General features: G+C 41.0%; 1 protein-coding gene across 4 annotated transcripts in view; it reads right to left on the reverse strand.

Annotated features, from left to right (window-relative positions):
- Positions 1 to 25,812, reverse strand: part of LOC140478857 (tropomyosin alpha-4 chain-like) — a 114,698-nt gene that overhangs the window by 28,479 nt on the left and 60,407 nt on the right. For all 4 annotated transcript variants that reach the window (XM_072572405.1, XM_072572397.1, XM_072572424.1 and 1 more), the window contains one exon: positions 2,092 to 2,225. In XM_072572405.1, coding sequence (XP_072428506.1) covers positions 2,092 to 2,225 — 134 coding nt within the window. The remainder of the gene's footprint in view (positions 1 to 2,091; positions 2,226 to 25,812) is intronic.

A 25,812-nucleotide genomic window follows, 5' to 3' on the forward strand; every position in this document is an offset into this window, starting at 1 on the left:
CAGAACTTTAGGATGTAGCCCATCGGGGCCAGGAGATTTATCAATTTTAAGACTTTTTAGCTTTTCTAGCACTTTCTCTTTTGTAATGGCAACCATACTCAACTCAGCCCCCTGACTCCCTTTAATTGTTGAGATATTACTCATGTCTTCCACTGTGAAGACTGACGCAAAGTACTTGTTAAGTTCTCCTGCTATTTCCTTATCTCCCATCACTAGGCTTCCAGCATCAGTTTGAAGTGGCCCAATGTCTACTTTTGCCTGTCGTTTGCTTCTTATGTATTGAAAGAAACTTTTACTATCATTTCTAATATTACTGGCTAGCCTACCTTCATATTTGATCCTCTCCTTCCTTATTTCTCTCTTTGTTATCCTCTGTTTGTTTTTGTAGCCTTCCCAATCTTCTGATTTCCCAGTGCTCTTGGCCACTTTATAGGATCTCTCTTTTTCTTTGATAGATTTCCTGACTTCCTTTGTCAGCCATGGCTGTCTAATCCCTCCCCGGATAATCTTTCTCTTCTTGGGGATAACCTCTGTACAGTGTACTCAATTTTACCCACAAATTCCTGCCATTTTTGCTCTACTGTCTTCCCTGCTTGGCTCTGCTTCCAGTCTATTTTCGTCAGTTCCTCTCTCACGCCCTCAATTACCTTTATTTAACTGTAACACCATTACATCCGATTTTGCCTTCTCTCTTTCAAACTCCAGACTGAACTCTACCATATTATGATCGCTGCTTCCCAAGTGTTCCCTTACTTTAAGATTTTTTATAAAGTCTGGTTCATTACAAAGCACTAGGTCCAGAATAGCCTGCTCCCTTGTGGGCTCCATGACAAGCTGTTCCAAAAAGCCATCCTGTAAGCATTCCATGAATTCCCTTTCTTTGGATCCACTGGCAACATTATTTACCCAGTCCACCTGCATATTGAAGTCTCCCATGATCACCGTGACCTTGCCTTTCTGACATGCCTTCTCTATTTCCCGGTACATGTTGTGCCCCTGGGCCTGACCACTGTTAGGAGGTCTGTACACAACTCCAATTATGGTTTTTTTGCCTTTGTGGTTCCTCAATTCCACCCACACAGACTCCACATCATCTGACGCTATGTCATTCATGGTTTACTGCCGGCTAAAAACGTGGATGCATGTGTGTTTGGTAAGATGAATGGCTGTCTAAGAACAATTATTGAAAACACAGAAGAATCAATAACAACAGAACTTTGAGTTACATTGTATTTGGAAGATCTAGAACCCAGTTATTAGAGAGGAAGTCTTTGTAAAGGGCCGCATTGAGAGGTGACCTCCTCGTTATATACACAATGCTGCAAACAAAATCCAAAACATCAATTCTACATCTAAAAACCCATCAATAAATACTTCTCCTATTTACAAATTTGGTATCGTGGCTCCTGTATCGCTCACATATACTTGCTTCTTTAGGATCAATGTTTGATTTTGGATTTATTCAAATTCTTACCATACAAGAGCACCAGAAAGAAAAGCTCTGTCAACATGCTTTCATTCCTATAATTCACTTATCAAGGAGGCAGAAGAAAATTAAAACTTTGAATTACTGAAGTACTATATTAAGAATTTCTAAATTTCCAGAATAGAGTTATGTAAATAGAACTGTTACCTTGTACATACTGCATTGACTCAGCTTTTTATCACTAGGGCTCAAGTCATCCTGGACTTGATATGCTAACTCTGTTTCTCTGCCCACAGATGCTGCTAGACCTGAATTTCTTTAGCACCATTTTTATTTCAGTTTCCATCATCTTCTGTATTTGCTTTTTTTTTGCTTTTATTACACTAGTATAGTCAGGAGTGTCAGACAGTCAAATTGAATTCCAATCATCGGAATCAAAATTATTTCTGGAATTTCAACAGAATCTCACCAGCCCCAGTTGAACTAAAATCCTGCCTCACACACAGACATTTAGTAAATATTTATGAATGTCTTTTTGGGAGTGACGGGTTGAAGGGTAGAAGAGAGGGGGAAGAGGGAGGGAATAAAAAAAGAAAAAAAGATGCTTCTTTCCCAGACCAGACAAAAATTCCCAAAATGTGACAGACAGACGCGTGGCCTCCTACCGTTCACTCTCATCTGCTGATTTTTCAGCCTCCTCCAATTTCTGCAAGGCAGCAGTCAGACGCACTTGAGCGCAATCCAACTCTTCTTCAACCAAATGGATACGTCTATTCAAGGAAGCCACTTCAGACTCCGCCTAGATTAAAAAAAATCCACACAAGTGAGTATGTCTCAAAGAAGCTATAGTTATCCATTAAGAAATAATAAAACAACGTGAACATGTTTTGGAGGTACTGTTAGCTAGCCTGCTGGGATTTTTGTAAATCACACTTATTTCAGCTCGAGTGAAAAAGACAAAAATTAAAGTAGAGTAGCTTTTTGTCATTTCTACCATATGCAACTGATACAGTTAAAATAAGAAAGCATTCCTCCCGCACCAAGGGTGCTACATGGACAGCCCAAACTACACAATCATACACAGCATAAAGTGCAAAGCAGGGCAAAACACACATTACAGATTAAGAGAAGAATGAATATACAGTGTTCAAGCATCATTTCAAAGTCGTGCAAAGAACATCAGATTAGATTAGATTACTTACAGTGTGGAAACAGGCCCTTCGGCCCAACAAGTCCACACCGCCCCACCGAAGCGTAACCCACCCATACCCCTACATCTATATCTACCCCTTACCTAACACTACGGGCAATTTAGCATGGCCAATTCACCTGACCTGCACATCTTTGGACTGTGGGAGGAAACCGGAGCACCCGGAGGAAACCCACGCAGACACGGGGAGAATGTGCAAACTCCACACAGAGTCACCTGAGGCGGGAATTGAACCCGGGTCTCTGGCGCTGTGAGGCAGCAGTGCTAACCACTGTGCCACCGTGCCTCAGATGGGGAAGAGTCTGATCATACTGTGTTAAGGAGCCCGATGGCTTGGGGGAAGAAACTGTTGCACAGTCTGGCTGGGAGAGACGGAATGCTCCGGTATCTTCTACTGGATGGCAGAAGGGAGAAGAGTTTGACTGAGGGATGTGTGGGGTCTTCCACAATGCTCTTAGCCGTTCAGACGCAGCGTGTGGAGTAAATGTTTGTAACAGAGGGAAGAGAGACCCGATAACCTTCTCAGCTGTCCTCACCTATCCGTTATAGGGTTTTACAATCCAAGACGGTGCAGTTCCCAAACCAGATAATGAATCAGCAACTCAGGGTACTCTCAATGAGCCCTCTGTAGAAGGTGGTGAGGATTTTTCTTTTTTTTGGGTGGGTGGGGGGGGGTGAATTTCAAATCATTCTGGCACATTTTCAAACAAGCAAATGTAGCAAAGGTATTACAACTCCAGGCTTTAAATGGTAAATCACATTTCTCAATATAGATTTTTTAAAAAAACCTTGCAAAAGTCTGTGGAAATAAACATTAAATTTAATAGGGTTGAATGAGGCAGATGGGATTGTCGAGTTTGGTCCTCCAACAGTAAGGTAGGAACATTCAAGACTAATATTTGTAATGACACATCTGCGGCCTTCTCCATTCCCACAGCGGATCAGAGCGTAAATTGGAGAAACACCTTCTCATCTTCTGTCTGGGCAGACTACAGCCTGGAGAACTCAGTTTTCCAATTTCAAATAACCTCCATCCTCGTTCCAGTCTCCCTTTTTCAGCCCCTCCCCCTCCCTTCCATTCCTCTGACTGACCTCTCCTTCCCATTCCTGAAGGGCTTTTGCCCAAAACGTTGATTTTCCTGCTCCTGGGATGCTGCCTGACCTGCTGTGCTCTTCTAGCCTCCTGCTTGTCTACCTTCGATTCCAGCATCTGCAGTTTTCTTTTGTCTCTAACTAATGCTTGTAATGAGACAGTGATAGGTACCTCAGAGGTACTAACCACGGGTTTATTCAAAGTGCAGTGTATGACTCCAGGTTAGGGAAGAAGCAATACTAAATGAACAAGGAAATAAAGCACCCCATACAAAGCAGCAAAAACAAAAGGATGCAAAGACTAGATAACATGAATGATAGGAGAGACCAGTGAGTGGCGAATGGAAAAATAAGGGGAAATGCTGGAATAATATCACTGCTTATTGCAGACATGTGAATGTCGACAAAACTCTAAATGGTAAAAGTGCCACCACCGGGATCTCTCCCACTGATCAGTACAATACAGATTAGAGACAGCAGATTTCCCCAAGCATGTTGGCTTGGAACTAAAATCACCGCTCCTTCGGTTTCTGGGTTAAAACTCCTGTAGGTTCCTCCTTAACATCATGGGTGTACCACAACCATACAGACTGCATCAGTTTAAGTAAGCTGCTCAACACCAGCTGCTTAGTGGCAAGTAGGGATTGATGATAAATCCTGGCCTTGCCAGCGACGTTCACATCCTGAGAGCTAATAAGCAAAAACAGTTCCTGTAGAGAAATGCCATTCTGCCCAACTGAAAGCCACAGGAGAGTTTCATAGCAGCAAAGAGATTTAGGTGGCGTGGTGGGGGTCAATGTGTGTAGAGTCAAAATTAAAGTGGTGCTGGAAAAGCACAGAAGGTAACGCAGCATCCGAGAAGCAGGAAAAAGAAATCGACGTTTCGGGCAAAAGCCCTTCATCTGGAATGTGAATGTGTCCACAAGGCAACTCTATATTTGACTAGAGTGTGATTGAAGGAAATTAGAAGACTGCCTGACTCCTTAGTTAACTTGGGCTTCTGGTCTCCACTCAATCACCTGGTCCCTCCTAGAAACAAAATGGTACAGAAGAAAATACCTTCAGGGTGAAGGAGTCTGTTGAGTGGGAAATTTTAATATTTCATGAAGATAATGAGAATAAGATAGCATTTCAAAATAACAGGGGGAATGCATGAACAAAACTCCCATCCCACTTAAGGGAGGCAATCACACAATGAGCCCAAGTTAATCAAGTCATTTTGCAGGACTGCAGTTTGTTTCTGAATACAATTTATCCCCATCAAGTGTAATGCAATATTTTCCAGTAATTCATTCCTCAAGCTGAAGAACTATGTCTGCAATTTCCTCTCTCAGAGGGGTGACATTTCTATCCAATTGTGTGGAATTTAGCACTGGAAGAGTTTAAGCATGAAACAGGAGTACAGACATTCCAGCAAAATGCCAGGAACCAAGGATATCGGATTACACACACACACAGCTTTCCACAAGGTTCAACTTAATTAAGTAGACATCTGTGCTAACGAAGAAACAATTCAGGATTTGATAATACATGGCCACTGAGAAGAGTACAGAAGGCATTTAAACTCATTTTCTGAAGATGAAAAGTACAAATAAAACAAAGTTATTGCTACACCGCACCACTCCATTACCCATTGGATTTGTGGAAACGCAGCTTTTTCTCAACATTCGCATAACTTTTACATTTTTATTGATATTTCTGAAAAGGGAAGAACAATTCTTCCCGCTTTCAGCTTATGCTGCAGTTCTCAGGACCAGCCCACTATTGTGACATTTTTATCTACTGCAACAACTATGCTGACAATCTCTTTCATTCACTGCAATAAACCGCAAAATCCTAAAAGGACGCACTTAACTTTCTCTCAGCAAGAGACGCAGAATTCAAAATCAGATCACAAAGGGCAAAGAGCAACAAGACAACCCACAAAGACTCTTCAATCCAAAAGGCTATTTGGCATTCTAAGATAGATGTGCATATTCCACCACTATGTACCAAAGTTCTGGCCAACTAGTTTGAAAACAATCTTTCATGCAGTGAAGGTAGTATTACAGTGATTACCAAAGGATTAAGGAAGGGGGAAAAAAAAAACAGAAAAGAGTGGGTTTCTTTATCTTTGAAAGGAGACACCACACACAATACTAAATGACAGAGAACATAAATCTCGAATACCACAGGTATTTCAGGGTTTTGTATCAAGTAGATCGCAGGTAAATTCAACATAAGTTTAATACAACGGTCATGAACAACTTCCTCAGCGCCATGCTCCTCCCATTATTGTTTAAGAGTCTTTCAGGGTAAAGAAGAACCAACGAGGCCTTGTTGCCAGCAACCTGGAAGAAAAATAAAACTTCAAGCTATCCCTTTTCTAAGATTTCTATCAGAACCCTCCTATCTGATTGTTCCTATTTACAGGGAGAAAGTGAGGACTGCAGATGCTGGAGATCAGAGCTGAAAATGTGTTGCTGGAAAAGTGCAGCAGGTCAGACAGCATCCAAGGAGCAGGAGAATCGACGTTTCGGGCATAAAGGAGGGCTTATGCCCGAAACGTCGATTTTCCTGCTCCTTGGATGCTGCCTGACCTGCTGCGCTTTTCCAGCAACACATTTTCAGCTCTGTTCCTATTTAGAGTCTGGCTGGTAATTTTGAAATTTGCTGAATTTTCAGTGCCTTCCCTGCTTGCTGGTTCAATTCCCAATTAAACCCTCTTGCATCCGAGTTAATATGGAATGTTAAGGCAGTTGTCAAAAAGTGCAATGTTGAGACTATTGCTAGGCATGTGTGTGCGCGTGTGTCAGACATAAAACAAGCCTTTTAAAAAAAAAAATGAATATTTACAAGACTGAAGTTAAAGTTACTAGGTGGTCAGTCTGAGAAGACTAAATATGAATCTGGTCAGGACTTGCACAAATACAATTGAATTTACCCTCGGTGATTTCAAAAACAATTATGCAGTTTATAGAAATTCAGGTGGGATAATCTAACTGAGATTCCAGATAAACCAATGCATTGGCTCTGAAACAGCAAATGCTTCAAATAGGAGATACCAAACTTCATCTGTTCGGTTCTCACACAGACTATGTACATTCCTTGCATTCCTAAGCTACAATGATGAGAACAGGGTCTTTGCTCTTTTGTATAAAAAGAAACCTGCGCAACTTGGAAATCAGACGCTCTCAGAATGCAGGGATATGCAGCCAAACTTGTTTTCTGTGATCATCTTATTTGGGTCAGTAAATCATTCAGTAAATGAATAAATTATCCAAATGCATTAACCAATACTGAATACCAATATTGCACTTATTTTGTCAAGCACAATGAAACAAAAACCACCATTTTATTAGTTAATTCAACTTAAGCAGCCAACGAACCAAAGAAAAACATTTGACTTTAACTGCCCTCACCCAATCTACTTGTAATTCTGCTAACTCGGGAAGTACAAGCTGGAATCAAACCTCACTGTAAATGAATGCCTTGGCCCAGAAGGAAGAAGTTTCAGAATCACGGAACTGTTATGGTGCTTTAGAGTGGATGAAGAAAAAAAACTTGTGAATGACTGCAGAAACAAGAGACTTCTGCTACATGGCTAAACTAAAGCTGGCGCTATCGTAGAATAGCATTCCTACAGGGTGGAAACAAGCCCTTTGGCCCAACAAGTCCACACCAACCCTCTGAAGAGGAATCCACCCAGAACCATTCCCCATCCCCTATATTTACCCCTGAGAAATGCACCTAACATATACATCCCTGAACACTTTGGCCGTTCTAAATTGCCCAATTCACCTAACCTGCACATCTTTGGACTGTGGGAAGAAACTGGAGTACCTGGAGGACACCCACACAAACACGGGGAGAATGTGCAAACTCAACACCAATAGCCGTCCGAGGCCAGAATCGAACCCGAGCCCCTGGCGCAGTGAGTGTTGCCCATTGGTGCTGTTCTTGAAGAAACTGGAGAGGGTCTCAAAATCAAGACGCACCTGGATAGATTAACACAATGCTGTTGCCATTGACATAAGTAAAGAGCTGGTGTTGGACTGGGTTGGACAAAGTCAGAAGTTACATGATACCAGGTTTAGTCCAATAGGTTTATTTGAAATCACATGCTTCCAGAGCGCTGCTCCTTAATCAGGTGGAGCACACACTTCCCCTAAATGTTGCCTGAATGTGTGACAAAAGTAGATTCAATCATGGAATGGAAGTTAGAAAAACATGGAGACAAAATTTATAAAGCTAATGTGGGGAAAGAGGGAGAGAAGGAAAACAAGAGGTTAGAGGGTTTAGCTGGAATTCACAAGAGCATAACCGGTCCAATGTCGCCCTGTCATGTTGCAACCATTCTGTGAATCTAAATATAATCAAAGTTTTCTGTTAGTTTGTGTGGCATTAACTAAAGTCAATATTTTGGAGATTATGCTGAACTGAAGACTAATGTTGAGGTCAGATTGCTTGTGGACATCATTATATTAGCATGGATGAATGTACAAATCAAGCACAAATCTAGATGAATATTCAGCACTTCAAGCTAGGACACAGCTGGGAGCTACTAAAATATGTACATTATTGGAATGTACAGCAATGAGATCACATTTCATTTGTTGTAGGTTCTTCTAGTAGGAGCTAAAATTGGAAATCCAATGCAAGATTTGCTAATGATTATTTTCATTTTAATCCACTGTCAGGTTTCCAAGAATGCATGCTTTAAGATGCATTGTACATGTGGTAGAAAGTATAGAGCTTTCATTTTTAAGAAATAAGCTTGAATTCACAGGTGCCAAATCACATTTGAACAGCCGAACACCAATTGGCATGCTTCTTTGATGGCATACCTGGAGATGTAGGGGCAGATTTGGATGGAATAAAACAGTGGTTGGTTTAGATTCTATCATCGCTCAAATTACCAATAGCTAGCTAAATGAAGAAAGCTGCATATATGAAAAAGATAGATTAGTTCAAGGTATCAAAATAAAACAGCTCTACTGGAACCTAAAAGATAATGACAGGAAAACAGCCAGAGCTTTGAGCAACAGATGGGTATTGGATATAGTTTGATTTATTATAACTTCCCATTGGCATTATGTAATTCACTGTAAGCACATCCACAGGTAGGCAGCTGCTGTTAATTCTGGAGAAATGGATAGTAAAAAACTAAAAAGCTGGAGCAGTATGCAAGTTACCAACAAAAACTATAAATAATGGTGCACTGAATTAATGACAACTTTTTAAATTTGTGGCCACCTTAATCAACACTGACATTTATATTTCCAACATTTACCTTGATTTTGCTTCTCCAAAACCAAGTAATCTGGAAGACACATGCTGCACTGCGTTTTATTCCAAAGGAGACTGAACATAAAGGAAGAGAACAAAACTAACAGCTACTGGAAACGTAAAGTGAACATCTCAACCGATCTGGCAACATCAGTGGAAAGAAAAACTGAAGTTTTTATTGTGAAGAAGTGAATGGGTGGGGTCCAAGTAGTCTGCCCAGGGCATTCAATTCCACGTCTCCGGTTAATCTCCTGCCCAAGCCTCACCCTGCACAGGCACGGCTCTCCTCCACCGGTGATGCACCACGACTGTCTTTGGGTTGGCTGCGAAGCCCAGTGGTTTTGGAAGGTGGCACACTGCTCCACACGGTGAAGATTATAGTGCCCTGACAGCAGCCTTCGCCATATCCCCAAAATCAAGGGGTCTAGGGACAGAGCAAGGCTGGTGGTGGCCCACACTCATCAGGATGGCGTCTTCTCAGAGTCAGGCTGCTTGTGAATGCAGCCCAAAGTTGGTGGTAAACTAAGGCACAAGACAGAGTCAACAAGCACCTCAGCCCCATTCATCACCCTCTCTACATGCACGATGAAGGGCTTATGCCCAAAACATCAATTCTCCTGGTCCTCAGATGCTGCCTGACCACTGTGCTTTTCCAGCGCCACACTTTTCGACATGGATCTTTCTCCTAGTCAACAAATACCAGAAGGAAAGTCAAAAGAATTTTGAACAAAGTTGAAGAGGGTGTGAAATCATTGAACAGAATTGTTCAGAAAAAAAAGTAGTAATGTTTTGCTTCAAGTGTCTTGTGCATTGGTGAGACCACACCGATGAGTGCTGAGACTCAGGGGTGGGGGAGGATTTGCAGAGATGGTGAGATAATGTCTACAACTAGGAGCAAGATTTAACAATAAGCAGTTTCCCATTTAAAAGTTTCTTTTCTCAGAAAATCATTTGTTCGTAGAATTCTTCTGCAAAGAGCCGAATACTTTGAATGTAGTCAATGACAAGTCACAGCAGAGGAATGTGGGAGGTAAGGCCACAATCAGATCATAGGAACAGGAAAAGGCCATTCAGCCTTCCGTGCCTGTTCTGCCATTGAATGAGATCATGGCTAATCTGTGGCTCAGCTTCATATACTGCTCTCTTAATGCCTCGGATACATTCTTGTTAAGGAATCTCAGATTTAAAACTAAAAACTGAGCTAGAATCAACTGACATTTCTAGAAGAGAGTACCAAACCTCTACCACCTTGTGTGCAGATGTGCTTCCTTACATCTCTCCTGGATGGTGTGGCCCCAAGATCTAAAATCTCCAATCAGTGGAAATAGTTTATCGTTATCAGTGGAAAAGCCTAGTCTTTTCTTGTCAAAATCTTGACAACTTAATCACTTCACCCCTTAACCTTCTAAACTCAAGAAAGCAGGCCTAATTTATTTAATTTCTCCTTGTAATCTAACTCCTTAAGTCAATGTATCATTCTTGTAAAACTACATTGTACTCCCTCTAAGGCCAATATATCCCTCCTGAGGTATGGTGCCCAGATCTGCTCTCAATATTCCATGTCGAGTCAAACTTGGATTTTGTATAACAGCAGCATAACTTCTATATCCTTGTACTCCAGTCCAATAGATTTAAAGGCCAGCATCCCATTAGCTTTTCTGATTGCTTTGCATCTGGTTGCAGCATTTTAAAGACCTATCCACCTCAACCCATAAGTCTCTCTGAACATCCACCGTATTTAAAATTACCATTTAGAAAGTACATGGATCTAGCATTTTTATGTTCAGCTACAACCTTACTGAATGGCAGCACATACTCAAAAGGCTAAATTGGTCTACTCCTATTCTTATTAGGCAGGGACAGAACTTGCGGAACCAAGTAGCACAGTCACATGATACTACCTGGAGTAACACGATAAGAAACAGAATGCAGCCTAAAAGAGAGCTTTCAGGCAGGATGGGTGCGTTCCAGAGTTAAGTGAGCACAGCCCACGAGAACAGAGATAATCACTGTGGTAAATCAAAAACAGGAAAGAAAAACTATATTTGTCTTCTACTATTCCAAATGGGATGGCTGGTGCACTAGCTCTGGAATGGGGATCTGAACCATTACTTTTCAGTGACAGGCAGTGTCAGGAGATTCTCTGGCTGTTGACTGGTTTCTGCCAAGGCAGTGCGTCTCAGGCGAACAGCACACCATGATTTTCTCTTTTCAAATCCTTTCTGTACTTGACTCCTCAAACCGTTAGGTCTCACTAACCATGACTCCTCTGGTATTGAAGCAGTCCATACACAAATGCAGCTTGATCTGGACAATATCCAGGTCTGGGTTGAAAACTGACAAGTAACATTCATTCCACACAAGTGCCAGGTAACAACCATTTCCAACAATTCCGAAACCACTGTCCCTGGGCATTCAAAGCCATCTTCATCACTGAATGCCACACCAATATCACCTTGACCAGAAACTGAGCAGGATCAGCCATATAAATACAGTGGTCACAAAAGCAGGAATCAGAAGTAAGGAATCCTACAACTCGTGCCCTAAATCTCCAATGCCTGTCCACCATCTACAAGGAACATGTCAGGATATTCCTAATTGCCTAATGCGTGCAGCTCCAACACAAGGTGCTTAAAAATATTATCCAGGACAAAGCAGCCCACTGGATTGGCACCATATCCACAGAAATTCACTCCCTCCACAATCCAGACGTTGATCAGCAACAGTGTGCGCCACAAGATGCAGGAATTCATCAATAGTCCTCAAACCTACAGGGGATAAGGGCAAGAGATAAATGGGTACACCACCACCACTTGCAAATTCCCCTCCAAGCCACTCACCATCCTGACTTGGAAATGTCATCTTCCTTCACTGTCAAATTCCTGGGTCTACCCACACCAATGGACCAGTGACTCAAGCAGGCAGCCCACTGTCTTCAAGGGCAACGAGTGATGGGCAATAGTAGTTGGGCCAGCCAGCATTCCTAATGAAGAGCTCTCCTGCTCCCGATCAGCTGTGCTTTTCCAGCACCACAATTTTTGACTCAGCCAGCAATATCCCCATCTCATGAATAAATAAGGTACTACGTTCACCTACAACTCCAATGGTAACCGTTCGCTAAGACAAAACAGAACTGGTGTCAAATAAAATCTTAAACGGGAGATCCTTACTGCCCTTTAGATCCTATGTCACTATTTTGAAGACAAAAGGTAGCTAACATGGTCATGTTACTGCACAACTCAAAAGCAGCAAAAAGGTTATCAGGTCTTTATCAAAGTGCTTTTGTGAGAGCCCTGTTGTCCTTGTTGCTTCCTACATTAATGCAGAGACAACTTCAGAAGGATTTCATTAGCTGTAAGGCACTTTGGGATGCTGGGACAAGTGCTACAGAAATGCTTACCTTTATATAGTGCCATGTAGTGCTCGAATCAGAAACTAGGAAGTTTGCAAATTTCTTTTTTAACTGGAGGATAATGACAGCTTTCCAAGGAAGCATGACAGTACTAGAGATAGAGAACCATTTGCAATGTCAGCTAGCAAATGGACTGTTGGTCATGCAAGTCTGGCTGAATGACAAACCTTATGGCTGAGTTGGGAGGAAGCGAGTCAAAACAGGTTTTACAAGAACACAAAAATCAGGAGCAAGCAAAATAGGTGAATGTGAGGAAAACCTGTACATTTCTTGCTATAAATCACCTTGTTTAACTTTGGTTTCAAAGTCATTTCTTTTTGAGAGCCTGTTTCTATGACTTTCATCATGGTTTCTGTTTTTTATGATTATTGCCATTGTTACCAGAGGCTGCACTGTCACGTATTACTTGCTTAATGCTGAAGGGATTTGGGGTCCCTTGATTCAATCACCTTCTGAAACACTAGTCCCAACAGTTTCCTGAAGAAATCTTGCCACCAAATCACGGCAACTGGTCAATGTTGATTGGTGCTCATTTGGGTACATAATGAATACAGGAAGTGCACAGAAGCTTAGAAAAGGCAGTGAAGTGAATGCGAAAACCTACAGACAATAATTTGGCTGACCAGTCAAGTAATCCATGGCCCATGTGGCAGGATCTGGAGATTACACATACTGAATCTATCAGCCGATTCAGAATCCATCAACATTTTAGAAATCCCCAACGAAAATTGACCCGCCGGACAGAACCTTGTCCAAAGAAACTGAACTCCAGCTATAAATATTCAATGCTATGGGAAGCCAGGATTCAATAAGAGTTAAATAACGTAAGGCCGTAATTTTCACAAACACAAGCACAAAATTAAAAGACTGCATGAGAACCTTAATCTTTCGAGACTTTCTGATTTGTAGTGGTCATCAGCTCCTAACCCCTTCTGAGTAGGTTGAACAGTGAATAAAAACACCAAAAATGTTCTAATTTCTTTTGTCCACAGAAGGGGTATGACATGCATTTTTCAAATAATCCATAAAGTGGCCTGTCATAAAATCTGAAATCATGGATACAGCTCCAATCAAAACAGCATTCAGCAGGTTCTTTAATAGAACATAACTTATTCAGTCTCTTTCAGTGAAGTGCTCAGAGGCACTTGGCTGCACAATAAATCTGTACAAGAACGAAGTCCATTCTTCTATGGAGAACTTTGCATTCCATGGAATAATATGCAAACCACAAGCTCATTCTATTGTCCCAGATGATACCACCATTTAAAAGGAGCACTTCACATCTGAGCAGCTGGACAAAGCAGTTTACAGATTATTTGCCTGTCGCACTGTGGCAGTGTGTAGGGAACCAGAATTGAACAAAAAAAAAGTAACATTCAATCAAAACTGAATCACACAGACCACATGCATTTCAATGCAACAGTCGTGGAGATAAAAATGAGCACAGCAAGTTCATGTAAGCTTACTTTATGCTTTAATGTTTGGCAGATCACTTTTAAATAGTAACTTTCTCTTCCTTTCCCCAGAGCAAGAAAAATAGTACTCAGCACTGCTAGTTACAAATGCAGGTCAAAATAGAGCAGGTTGCATCAACTGCCCTGAACTCTGAAATATTAAACTGCAACTCATTTACTTTATACAAGGTACCAGAACATATCAATAAAAAAAATTCGCATTGTAACATTCATTTGGCAAATACCTCCATGCATTCCTACTCCTTCAAAATACTTGTGTAAAGAAAGAGTGTACGCTGTTACAAATGATACCTTTGATTTCACAACTGCAAAACAACTTTCAGGGCTGTGAAATGGAAATTACTTTGCAATATTGCAGCATAATCAAAATTCCACTTTCTCCACCTGACCACCCCCCACCATTTTAAAAAACAGATACAGATTTTAAAAAGCAACAGGAGAGTGCTTTTGGAATTCAAGGACTCCAACTTCTAATTACTAATCCAAACCGACTTGTTAGCAGTCAAAGGCAGCTGCCCATTGTCTCCCATACTGTAGAGGGGGAAAAGTATCTCCCAATCTTTGGAGTTCAAATAATAAACACTAATGAGAAATGCAGACAATCCAAGCATTGATTAGCAGATTTGAAGTGTAATGGGATCTTTTGTTTGCTGGAATGGCAGCAGTCCGACATTAAGCAATTATTTGGCGGTTGGCCACTTGTTTTTAAACAGATGACTTAAAATGTCATCACACTTCCACATATCTCTTCCAATTCATGAATAAACTCTCCATGTGTCTTGACTGACACTAACTTCAGTGATTCCTCAGGAACAAATCATTAATGTGAACACTGATTCTGAAATTAAAACAGAAAACGCTGGAAACAGTTTCTATGGACAGAAACAAAAGTTGGCGTTTCTCCAGGGAAGGGGGATAGAAATAGAATCATTTGGTGGAAGGGCATAAAAAGATGAAGTAGTGGATGGTAAAAGATTTCATGGTACAAAAGACAGAGGGAGTAATGATTGTTATACTGAAGAAAAAAAGATTTGCTCAATGTAGGTGTGGTTGGCAGAATAATGAGCAACTGTATCCAAAAACACAACAATTTGGGGGTTGAGGGGGAAGGTTTTGCCATCCAGACTTGGTGAATACAAATATGAAGAACAGGGAGAGATGTAAAGTGCCCAAAGATGTTGCACGGTTCCTTGAGTCATCCTTTGATGGCTTTTTCCTTGAGCAATTGTAATCACTGCTCCAATTTCACCATAACAGTGCAGCAGGCTAAGGATAGAAGGGTCAGAGAGAGCAAGGTGAAGAACGTAAATTACAAGCTTCTGGGAGCTCAAGATCATACTGCTCAGTAGTCACTCAATCTGCATTCAGTCTCATCAATATACTTGAGACTGAACTGTGAGCAATTAATACACTATACTAATTTAAAAAGTCATAAATCACCACACCAGTCAGGAATTGTGTAGGGGGCCTTGGAAGGAGGATGGGAAGGTGAGGGAGGAGGTAAAAGAACAGCTGTTACATCTGCTATATTTCAATGGGAAAGTACTGTGTGCGGGTGAGCTTGGCTAGGCCATTCAGCCCTTTGTGCCAAGTTCACCATTGATTATGATTACGGCTGTTCTGACTGTAGTCTCAGCTCCAACTTCTTGTCAACTCCTGTAACCTCAACTTTCACATCCCAAAAGACACAAAAATTTACTTCACCACTGTAAAAGGTCATTTAAAAAAGATGTCCCCTAGTTTGAGTCCCCCACCCCACCTTTACAAGCAGCAATTAGTTGGTATCCAGCTAAGCCCCTCAGAAACTTGTCTGATTCAATAAGGTCACCCTTTAGTAAAGGAAGGAAACAAAAACAGATAACTTTAGGCAAATTAGCTTAACATCCCTCTTGGGTAAATGTGAGAGGTTCTATTAAAAAGGGCGCAATATCAGTGTTTAGAAAGACAATTTCGTAAAATACATAACACAAATAGTAGACAAATTGATTGTAATTTTCCAAAAATCTCTGGAATCTGAAGAAATACCAGAGGACTGGAAAACTGCAAATGTGACACTCCTATTCAAAAAGTGAGGTAAAAAGTTTGATTAGTAATACAGGTAATCCTTTACCCAAAATGCTCGGGATCGGTTTTCGGAATTCCAAATTTTTCAAATTTTGGAATAAGAGACAATTCCAACAAAGAAGTTTCAAAAACATTTACTGAACAGCAGATACACAGAGACAAAATGGAGGTCTGTCAGAGCTGGGTGCACCCGGACTCCCCCACGTCGCATCTAAATGACGCACACCAAGTGAGTATGGACTTGGGTTGACTGCTTGCATGCCAAACAACCTGGTTCATGAGATACAAACTTCACTAAAAACCTTCACATTTTGAGTTTTTTGGATTTTTGATAAAGGGTTGCCTACCTGAACAAGGCAGTGAAACTATATCTGGAGTACAGTGAACAGTTTGGTCCCCTTAAGGGAAGATATTATTTCATTGGAGACAGTTCAGAGAGGACTGTCTTATTGACAAATGCTACATAGGCTGGGAGTCCACTCACTGGAATTTTGAAGAGTGAGTTATGATCTCTTTAAAAGATGTAGGATTCTTTAGGGGATGGACAAGGTAAATGCTGAGAGGATGCTCCCCCCATGAGGGAGTCTAAGACCAGAGAGCATCATCTCAGAATAAAGAGGAGCCAATTTAAGACTGACATGAGGAGGAATTTCTTCTGGATGTTGAGTGCCATTGAGACTTGTTGCCACAGAGAGCTTTGGGGGCTCAGTCCTTGTGTATTTGAGGCTAAGATAGATAGATTGTGATCAGTAAGGGAATCAATAGTTATGAGGAAAGGGCAAGAAAGTGGACATGGAGTGTCAAATCAGCTGTGATCCTATTGACTGGTGAAGCAGGTTTGAGGTCCTGAATGGCCTACTCCTGTTCTTATTTCATATGGTCTTATGAAGAGTGTTTGCTGATGGTATCATACCAAAGTGATGAGAGTGGTGAAGGATAATAAGTTGAATACAGATGAAATGGTACTAGGGGAACAATGCTGCAATCCTGGGAGAGAGCTGAAGGGATGACAGCAGAAATACAAGAAGTGGGTCCAGCACTATTGAAGGGCTTATGAACCAAAGTGATGAGGGTAATCTGCAGATGTAGAAGAAGGGAGACATCTTAGATGAGCTGATGTAGAAAGTTTCATTGTCAGAACAAATATACCGATGACGGAGAAGCTGTACAGTGTGAAGTGCAGTAGAGGAAGCAATAAAAATAAATGGATTTACAATGAACATTAGGTAATAGCCTGCTACCTGAAGATGGTATTGGAGAAGTCAAGGAAGGGAAGGGAAGGGTCAGATACAAATAATGTAAAAAAGGTATACCCAAGTTAATGAAGGTTTAGCTCCAGACAAGGACTAAATAAATCTGACACTGTTTTACATTGCTCATCAGACCATTCACTGGGTTCCAATGTCCCACACCAAGAAAGTTTGCACCTTTCTTCTGAATATCTCTTGAGCAAACTATCAAACAGCCATTTTCAAGTTAATTATAAAATCTGCAATAGATTCTCCCCAGCATATTTCAATAATGAAGACTTGCATATCTAATTAATAGTCCAATCCACTTCAAGGCTATTATTTTCCAATACATCAAAAAAGAACTGAGGATGCTGGAGATCTGAAACCAACAACATCAGAAATAGCTGGAGAAACTCAGCAGGTCTGGCAGCATCTGTGGAAAGAAAACAGTTAATGTTTTGAGTCCAGTGATCCTTCATCAGCTCTGACTTGGAATGTAAAAAAACTGTTTTCTCACCACAGATGCTGCTAAATCAGAGTTTCTTCAGCAAATTGTTTTTGTTTGGTTCATACCATCTTCAAATTTTATTGTTTAATAGGCATCCAGTTAATATTGAATAAAGCAATAGTGCAACGATTACTAGAATTCAATACCATACTTTTCATAGTAAATAAAGGAAGACATATTTGAATAACAAGTCTAGAGTTTATAGCATCAGTTTCTTTTGCTACGTGAATACACTAATATTTACTGGGTGTAGCAATCAGCAATTCACACCTCAATATCACAAATGAAACAGTTTGCAATCAAGCTATCAATCTAAGCCATCTGATTTTGCATTTTTACACAAAAATCAATATTTTCATATGATCACAAATTAGATACAGATGAGGTACTTGAATAGAAGTGATACATGACAAATTCAGTAGCAGTAATTAAAAGTGCGACTTTGAATCAGATATGTTCCATGGTCACATTCCAGCACCAGGTGTCAAGGTGTACCGTGTCATTTGCTGACTGTACAAAAACAGCAGCCTTTTTCATGCCTTAGTACCATCCATTCTTCACGGAATTGTGAGCATGCAAACATATGGACTGCAACAAACAAAATGCTGGAAAAATTCTGTGGATCTGGCAGCATCTGTGGGGAGTGAAACAGAGATAACCTGGGCTCCGATGGGACTAGTCTCCAGAACCACCTTGTCATTATTCTACTCTTCTCTCCAAACAGATCTGTTTAAACCTTTCATTACTTCCTTTATCCCTCCTAGTGTTTGATAAAATATTTGTCAAAAAACTTACTTTCACTGCCACTTGTTCTTCATAACTGTCTCCGGCTGTGCCTTACTCTGCACGATTCCACCTGAAGTTTCATCCTTCATGTTTCAAAAGAAGCAACGTGCAAGAGATATCTCTATCACTTCTCTGCTACATGGATGCTATGACTTACACTAGCGGCTCACTAACACCATCTGAAGAATAGGTAATGAACGCTGACCTTGCCAACGATGCTCTCTCATGAATGAGCAAGTTGTAAATACAAGTCACCACCTTCACCACTCCATTTTGCAGCAAAGCAATTTCAAACTCTTATGTCTGTGAGTCATTGAAATCCTAACAATGCCCACTCGTCATGGTCACCCAAGACATTAACCTCTTTGCTACAAAAAGAAATAGATTAGGAATTTCAGGAACAAGCACTGCCTTACAGCATACACGTTGCATTCATGGATGACCACAGATGTAGTAGGCCATTCAGCCCAGTGAGTCATCTCTACCAGTCACTGCTGACCTGATAATCAGAATCTCCATTTTCCTTTTTGCTATAACATTTGCTTCCCTTACTGACTAGAAAATCTGCTTCAGTCTAGAGCATATTTTATGACTCAGCCTGGAGAACTCGGTGGTAAAGAATTCCAAAGTTTCTTCAGCAGCTTCCTGCAGTCTTTGGTGGCAGGGTGGGACATTCCTAACTGACCCAGGATATTGTAGGATAGCTGCAGGTGGGTATAAACTCGAGTGGTTTTGGAGAAGTTGTAAGTGTCAGTTAATTTTAATGCTTGTGAGAAAAAAAGGCATTTTGCCATAGCTTTCATCAGGACAGGTTGTAAGAGATAACAAAATTAAGGGAAAACATTTATACTCTACGACAGGGCTGTACTGATTGGTTGACGAGCAGACTGATTGGTAAAAGCATTACTATGGAGAATGCACTAGTTAAAATGAGGACTGACAGTTATCCATCATGTTTAAAATTTTAAACAATGCGGCGTCACTGATTCATCAAGGCATTGCCCTGAAAAAAATGACTCAAAGAACAGTTGTTAACTGTTTCTTTTCAGAAATACTCACATTCTGTATTAACAACTGAAAGCAAGATTTTTCACTGTCTGTGAAGGAACTAATAACCCTGGATAAAAACAATACTAAGTGCCAGAAATCTGGTAAAACTTCAGCCCAAAAGCCCAGGGAAATGACCCTTAAAAAGCTGCTCTTACTAGATAATTCATTTTAACTCATTCATTCTTATTCTGCTAATACAAACCTAAGGAAGTAAATACTTCATGTCATGAAGGATCCTATGTAAACAATATAATGACTCCTGAAAATGACTTAACTGAACCAGAGATAGTGTCAGAGTCATACAACATAGAAACAAACCCTTCAGCCCACTGACCAAACATCAAACTGTGCTTCCAATTAAACCTGTTGAACATCAGGTCATAGACAGAACACAGGGGGCCAACCACCTTCAATATATTGTCTAGCTATCACCATTAGTGGTGCTGGAAGAGCACAGCAGTTCAGGCAGCATCCAAGTAGCTTTGAAATCGATGTTTCAGGCAAAAGCCCTTCATCAGGAATAAAGGCAGTGAGCCTGAAGCGTGCAAAAATGCCATCCCGTATTCCCAATTCCTCTGCCTCCGCCGTATCTGCTCCCAGGAGGACCAGTTCCACCACAGAACACACCAGATGGCCTCCTTCTTAAGAGACCGCAATTTCCCTTCCCACGTGGTTAAAGATGCCCTCCAACGCATCTCGTCCACATCCCGCACCTCTGCCCTCAGACCCACCCCTCCAACTGTAACAAGGACAGAACACCCCTGGTGCTTACCTTCCACCCTACCAACCTACGCATAAACCAAATCATCCGCCGACATTTCCGCCACCTCCAAACAGACCCCACTACCAGGGATATATTTCCCTCCCCACCCCTTTCCACCTTCCGCAAAGACCGTTCCCTCCACGACTACCTGGTCAGGTCCACGCCCCCAAACAACCCACCCTCCAATCCTGGCGCTTTCCCCTATCACTGCAGGAACTGTAAAACCTGCGCCCACACCTCCTCCTTCACCTCTATCCAAGGCCCTAAAGGAGCCTTCCACATCCATCAAAAGTTTTACTTGCACACCCCCTAATATCATTTATTGTATCCGTTGCTCCCGATGCGGTCTCCTCTACATTGGGGAGACTGGGCGCCTCCTAGCAGAGCGCTTTAGGGAACATCTCCGGGACACCCGCACCAATCAACCACACCGCCCCGTGGCCCAACATTTCAACTCCCCCTCCCACTCTGCCGAGGACATGGAGGTCCTGGGCCTCCTTCACCGCCGCTCCCTCACCACCAGACGCCTGGAGGAAGAACGCCTCATCTTCCGCCTCGGAACACTTCAACCCCAGGGCATCAATGTGGACTTCAACACTTTCCTCATGTCCCCTTTCCCCACCTCACCCTAGTTCTAAACTTCCAGCTCAGTAACTGTCCCCTTGACGTGTCCGGACTTGTCCTACCTGCCTATCTTCTTTTCCACCTTTCCACTCCACCCTCTCCTCCTTGACCTAGCACCTTCATCCCCTCCCCCACTCTCCCATTGTACTCTATGCTACTTTCTCCCCACCCACACCCTCCTCTAGCTTATCTCTTCACGCTTCAGGCTCACTGCCTTTATTCCTGATGAAGGGCTTTTGCCCGAAACGTCAATTTCGAAGCTACTTGGATGCTGCCTGAACTGCTGTGCTCTTCCAGCACCACTAATCCAGAATCTGGTTTCCAGCATCTGCAGTCATTGTTTTTATCTAGCTATCACCATTGTTAACAGCTAACCAGAGAATGCAACTTTTTAAAAAAAAGGTTTTGTGCTTTACACATGACAGAAGTGAAACTGTCACTGTATTCTAACAGATGAAAGGCTTAACAGAATCAATTTTTCAATGTATAATTTCAGTTACATCACACTGTAAATTTTTGCTATAAATTCTGTTACGATTGAGGCCTCCACTATCACCTGATGAAGGAGCGACGCTCCGAAAGCTAGTGTGCTTCCAATTAAACCTGTTGAACTATAACCTGGTGTTGTGTGATTTTTAACTTTGTACACCCCAGTCCAACACTGGCATCTCCAAATTGTACTTAATCCCATTTACCTGCATGTGGTCCATAGCCTGGGCCCAGAGACAGATTGGCTCCACCTAACAGAACGGAGTCATTTCTTTCATGACTGTCTTGACAAAAGGCTGACTTTTTACAATTTTCAAATGAGAAAACACCACGTGCATTGCTTTTTTGCCATCACTTGGTTAGCAATACCAAACTTAGGCATTTACTTTATAGTCTGTAGATTTGGGGCGACACCGTGGCTCAATGGTTAACACTGCTGCTTCACAGTGCCCGGAACTCAGGATAGATTCCTGCCTTGGGCGACTGCGCATGGAGTTTGCACATTCTCCCAGTGTCTGCGTGAGTTTTCTCTGGGTGTGCTGGCTTCCTCCCATAATCCAAAAATGAGCAGGTCAGGCGAATTGGCCATGCTAAGTTGCCCATAGTGTTAGGTGCATTAGTCAGGGGAGTAAGTATAGGGTAGGGGAAGGTGGTCTTCATGAGTTACTCTTCGGAGGGTTGGTTTGGACTTGTTGGGCTGAAGGGCCTGTTTCCATACTGTAGGGAATCTAATCTAATCTAATTAGTGGAAACACCCTCAAAGCAGCATTGACACAGCAGGTGTCAAGTGTATTCTCAGTCCCTGGAACTGGACAGGAACCAACAATCTCCTGATTCTGAATCAAACAGTTTTCATATACTTTTGCAGTGGTTAGAGAGAGTCCATAAATGCTGACATCAGATAAGGACTTGACTAGGCTTTACTGAGGAGCACACTAGTCAAATGCATTGCCAGCCTTCAATGACTACTTGGAGTGAGGTACTGATCATTCAATGATAAGCATAAGAATCATACTGCCAAGAGATTTCACTTGGTAGAAAAATGGTTGAACAGTTAAAACTTTTCTGGTTCAATTTGTACACATGACAAGTTAGCTGGGTATGCATATAACCTCAAATAACCACAGAATGACAGGAATTAAAGACTAGGTAAAAACAATGACTGCAGATGCTGAAAACCTCGTTGGATGCTGCCTGAACTGCTGTGCTCTTCCAGCACCACTAATCCAGGAATTAAAGACTAACCTACTGGCTAATAGACTATTTCCAGGGGAGCTGCATCAGTATTCCTCTAAGCATGCCGAGGAAAAATTAAAGCTTAAATGGGCTAAGAAATAATTAAAAGATTTGCCTTATAAGATAAAGCACATTTGAAACAAAAGGAAAATAAAAGGACCACTCCATTTAAAATACAGCTATCTGACATTGTTGGACAGCAGTTCAACTAGATTCACTCATCTGTGTTAACAAAAACATTATGAAACCCCTATTAAGCACATAAAACAGGTATTAAAAAGTGTAAACTACTGTCTAGCAAGTTTCACAGTGTAACTTCAGAAAAAGGACAACTTTTGATCATTAAATGCATGTGCATCCTGTTCTGTGGCTTTGTCTCTCCCCACCCAATCGTAGAACTTTAATACTGTAATTATTCATTGTCGAAAATTATAGTTCGACTGTTCCCCTCCCCACGAAAAAGACCAAAAATAAACAGCCAGAGACCACATTTAAAAGCAATCAGATCTACACCTGTCCCACGCCCACAGTTACTCACTCTGATTACAAAGAAGTGTTTTACCCACCCATGTGTACGGTTGAAACAACTGATGTGGCCCACAACTACACTGCAAATACCAGAGGGAAAGAAAACCCCATGGACAGGGTAAATAGACAGGGTCTTTTCCCTGGGGTAGGGGAATCCAATGCTAGAGGGCAAAGGTTTATGGTGAGAGGAGAAAGATTTAAAAGGGATCTATAATGGGCAACTTATTCATGTCGAGGGTGATGTGTGTAGGAAATGAGCTGCCAGAGGAAATGGTGTAGGTTGGTACAATTACAACATTTAAAAGGCATCTGGATGGGTATATGAATAGGAAGGAAGGGTTTAGAGGGACATGGAATAAATGCTGGCAAATGGGACTAGATTTCTTTGGAATATCTGGTCGGCATGGATGTGTTGGATCGAAGGGTCTGTTTCTGTGCTGTACACCTCTATGACTCTATGTGAACTGTGCAAGGTAACCTATGTGAAATGTATATATTATAGCGCCCAGTTAAAATGTTAAACTATACACAGGTTTTAAAATAGAATTAAGATGACAGAATAAATGAGGTGAAAATAATAATAATAATTGTATTCCATTTTTAACCTATTGCCCACAGTCGCATGGCAACTTATCAAGGCCAATAGATACTTCACTATGTAGTGTCTAAAAGTTCAGGATATCATGCTGTTACAAATAGCATATTTGTTTCTCCATGACAGCAGCACAGAAAAACTGCATCCCACATTCTTCCCAGCTAAATCAATCACAATTCCTGAGAGTTTTCTCTATGAAGCCACAAAATGCCTTATATGGCAGGCAAATTGGTATCAAGTGTCTCATTTCAGAACGTTTTTCAAATGGTGCTGGCACATACTGAAGAATTCATGACTACTTGATGTAATGGAAGGATTGGAGAAAGACAGACCAATATTCCCATGCTGTTTGTGAATCATCCATTATTCTCACTATTCTTTAGAAATAAAGTGGCAGAACTAGAGCAAAGTATGAAAAGGATAGCAAAAGAACATACTCACTAAAATACTTAAATAGCTTTGTGTACAAAAGGAAATAGTTTTTTTCTAAAAATTCACTTAAAGGGATGTGGGAATCATTGACTGAGTCAGCATTTATTATCCATCCCCCATTACCCTTGAGAAGGTATTTATATGGTTTGATCTGCAAAGGATCATCACAGGCTGCATAAAACATGAACGCATTTTGACAATTTCATTAGCTTTTACCAATGACTTAGGAAGAGACTATCAAAAAAGATTCATAACCAATAAATATACTTCTGAACCAAAAGAAACAGAAAACCCATTTATTGCTCAGGAAAACAACATACATGAGTCTGGAATAAGGGAAGGACTTTCATAAGAATCTGTATTGAATAGCTATAAACTGTTGCTGCTAAATTACTGCAAACCAATGCAAACAGCAAATTTACATCTGGGATTAAAGTTTGATAAAGCAAGGGAATGTGGAAACTTCTCTTGAAGTACACAACCTCAAAAGAAAAAAAAACTACAATACAAGTCAAAAACAAAATTCAGCAGGGTCACTTCATTATTTCTTGAGACCAATCTAACTAATTTCTTGAAGACTCTGTCCCAGAACTCCAGTTTATTGACTGAAGTTGCACAGAAAACAGAGTCAAAATGCTTTATTACTTCTAGAAAATATCTAAAAAGGGTTAAGTAAATTCTTACAACATTACTTTGCATAAATGAAGGAACCACACAAACAAACCCATCTACAGAACTGGACTTTTTCCTTTGGCAACACAGCACACTTCTCAAGTGAGCCTATCTGGGAAGGAATGAGTGGTGGGGGTTGGGTATGTAAAAATACATTTCTGCAAAAATCGTTCTTCACAAAGATAGCCAGATAGCATAACAATAAATGGAAGATACAAAAGGGTCTTGCAGAACTACTGACAATATGACAAGCCACTCCAAAACAGCAAATGAAAAAATAACCACAGCTATGCAAACATTTCACAGACTGAAAAATAAATGCTAATTGCAATTCCATGTCCCTTCATCCCTGGCCACATACTGCAGGAGATGAAATTAGTGAATGAAGCTCATACCACTCTGGGAGGATAAGCAGGAACTCCCACTGTAGTAAAATTATCAGCATAACATTCTTAATTTAACATGATCTGATGAACAGTTTGACTGTCCTTTATGAGAATTCAACTGTTTCAATGATATTGAAAATCATAGCTTCACGACATACAAACAGGTTCATTTGTACCAAACAGTTAGAATTTCCGCTGATTTACTTTGTAGGGGTAGGCAAAGAGACAAAAAGGAGAAAAGTTATAAAACATGTTCTAAGGACAACTTACAATTCCTTATCTACATGGCTTATTCAACAAGAGTATGGGATTGACAGTGATATTTCAAAATTCAGTCATCACCCTGTCAGCTGAAAATCACAGTTAAATTAAAAGTTAACAATTAAAAAAGGCTTTAGTCAATCCATCTTCAAACATTATGAGAGCTCCATCATTCAAAACTTCTGTAAAAGTCATTTCTGATCCCTTCAGTACTTCACTAAAGGGTTTGGCTGGGATTAGAAACCAAGGCACAGGCCTAACAGTGAAACTTCTTATTTTATTGTAGTATAAAGAATCAAATAG

This window comes from Chiloscyllium punctatum, chromosome 1, assembly GCF_047496795.1.
Source record: "Chiloscyllium punctatum isolate Juve2018m chromosome 1, sChiPun1.3, whole genome shotgun sequence".
Taxonomy (NCBI): Eukaryota; Metazoa; Chordata; class Chondrichthyes; order Orectolobiformes; family Hemiscylliidae; genus Chiloscyllium; species Chiloscyllium punctatum.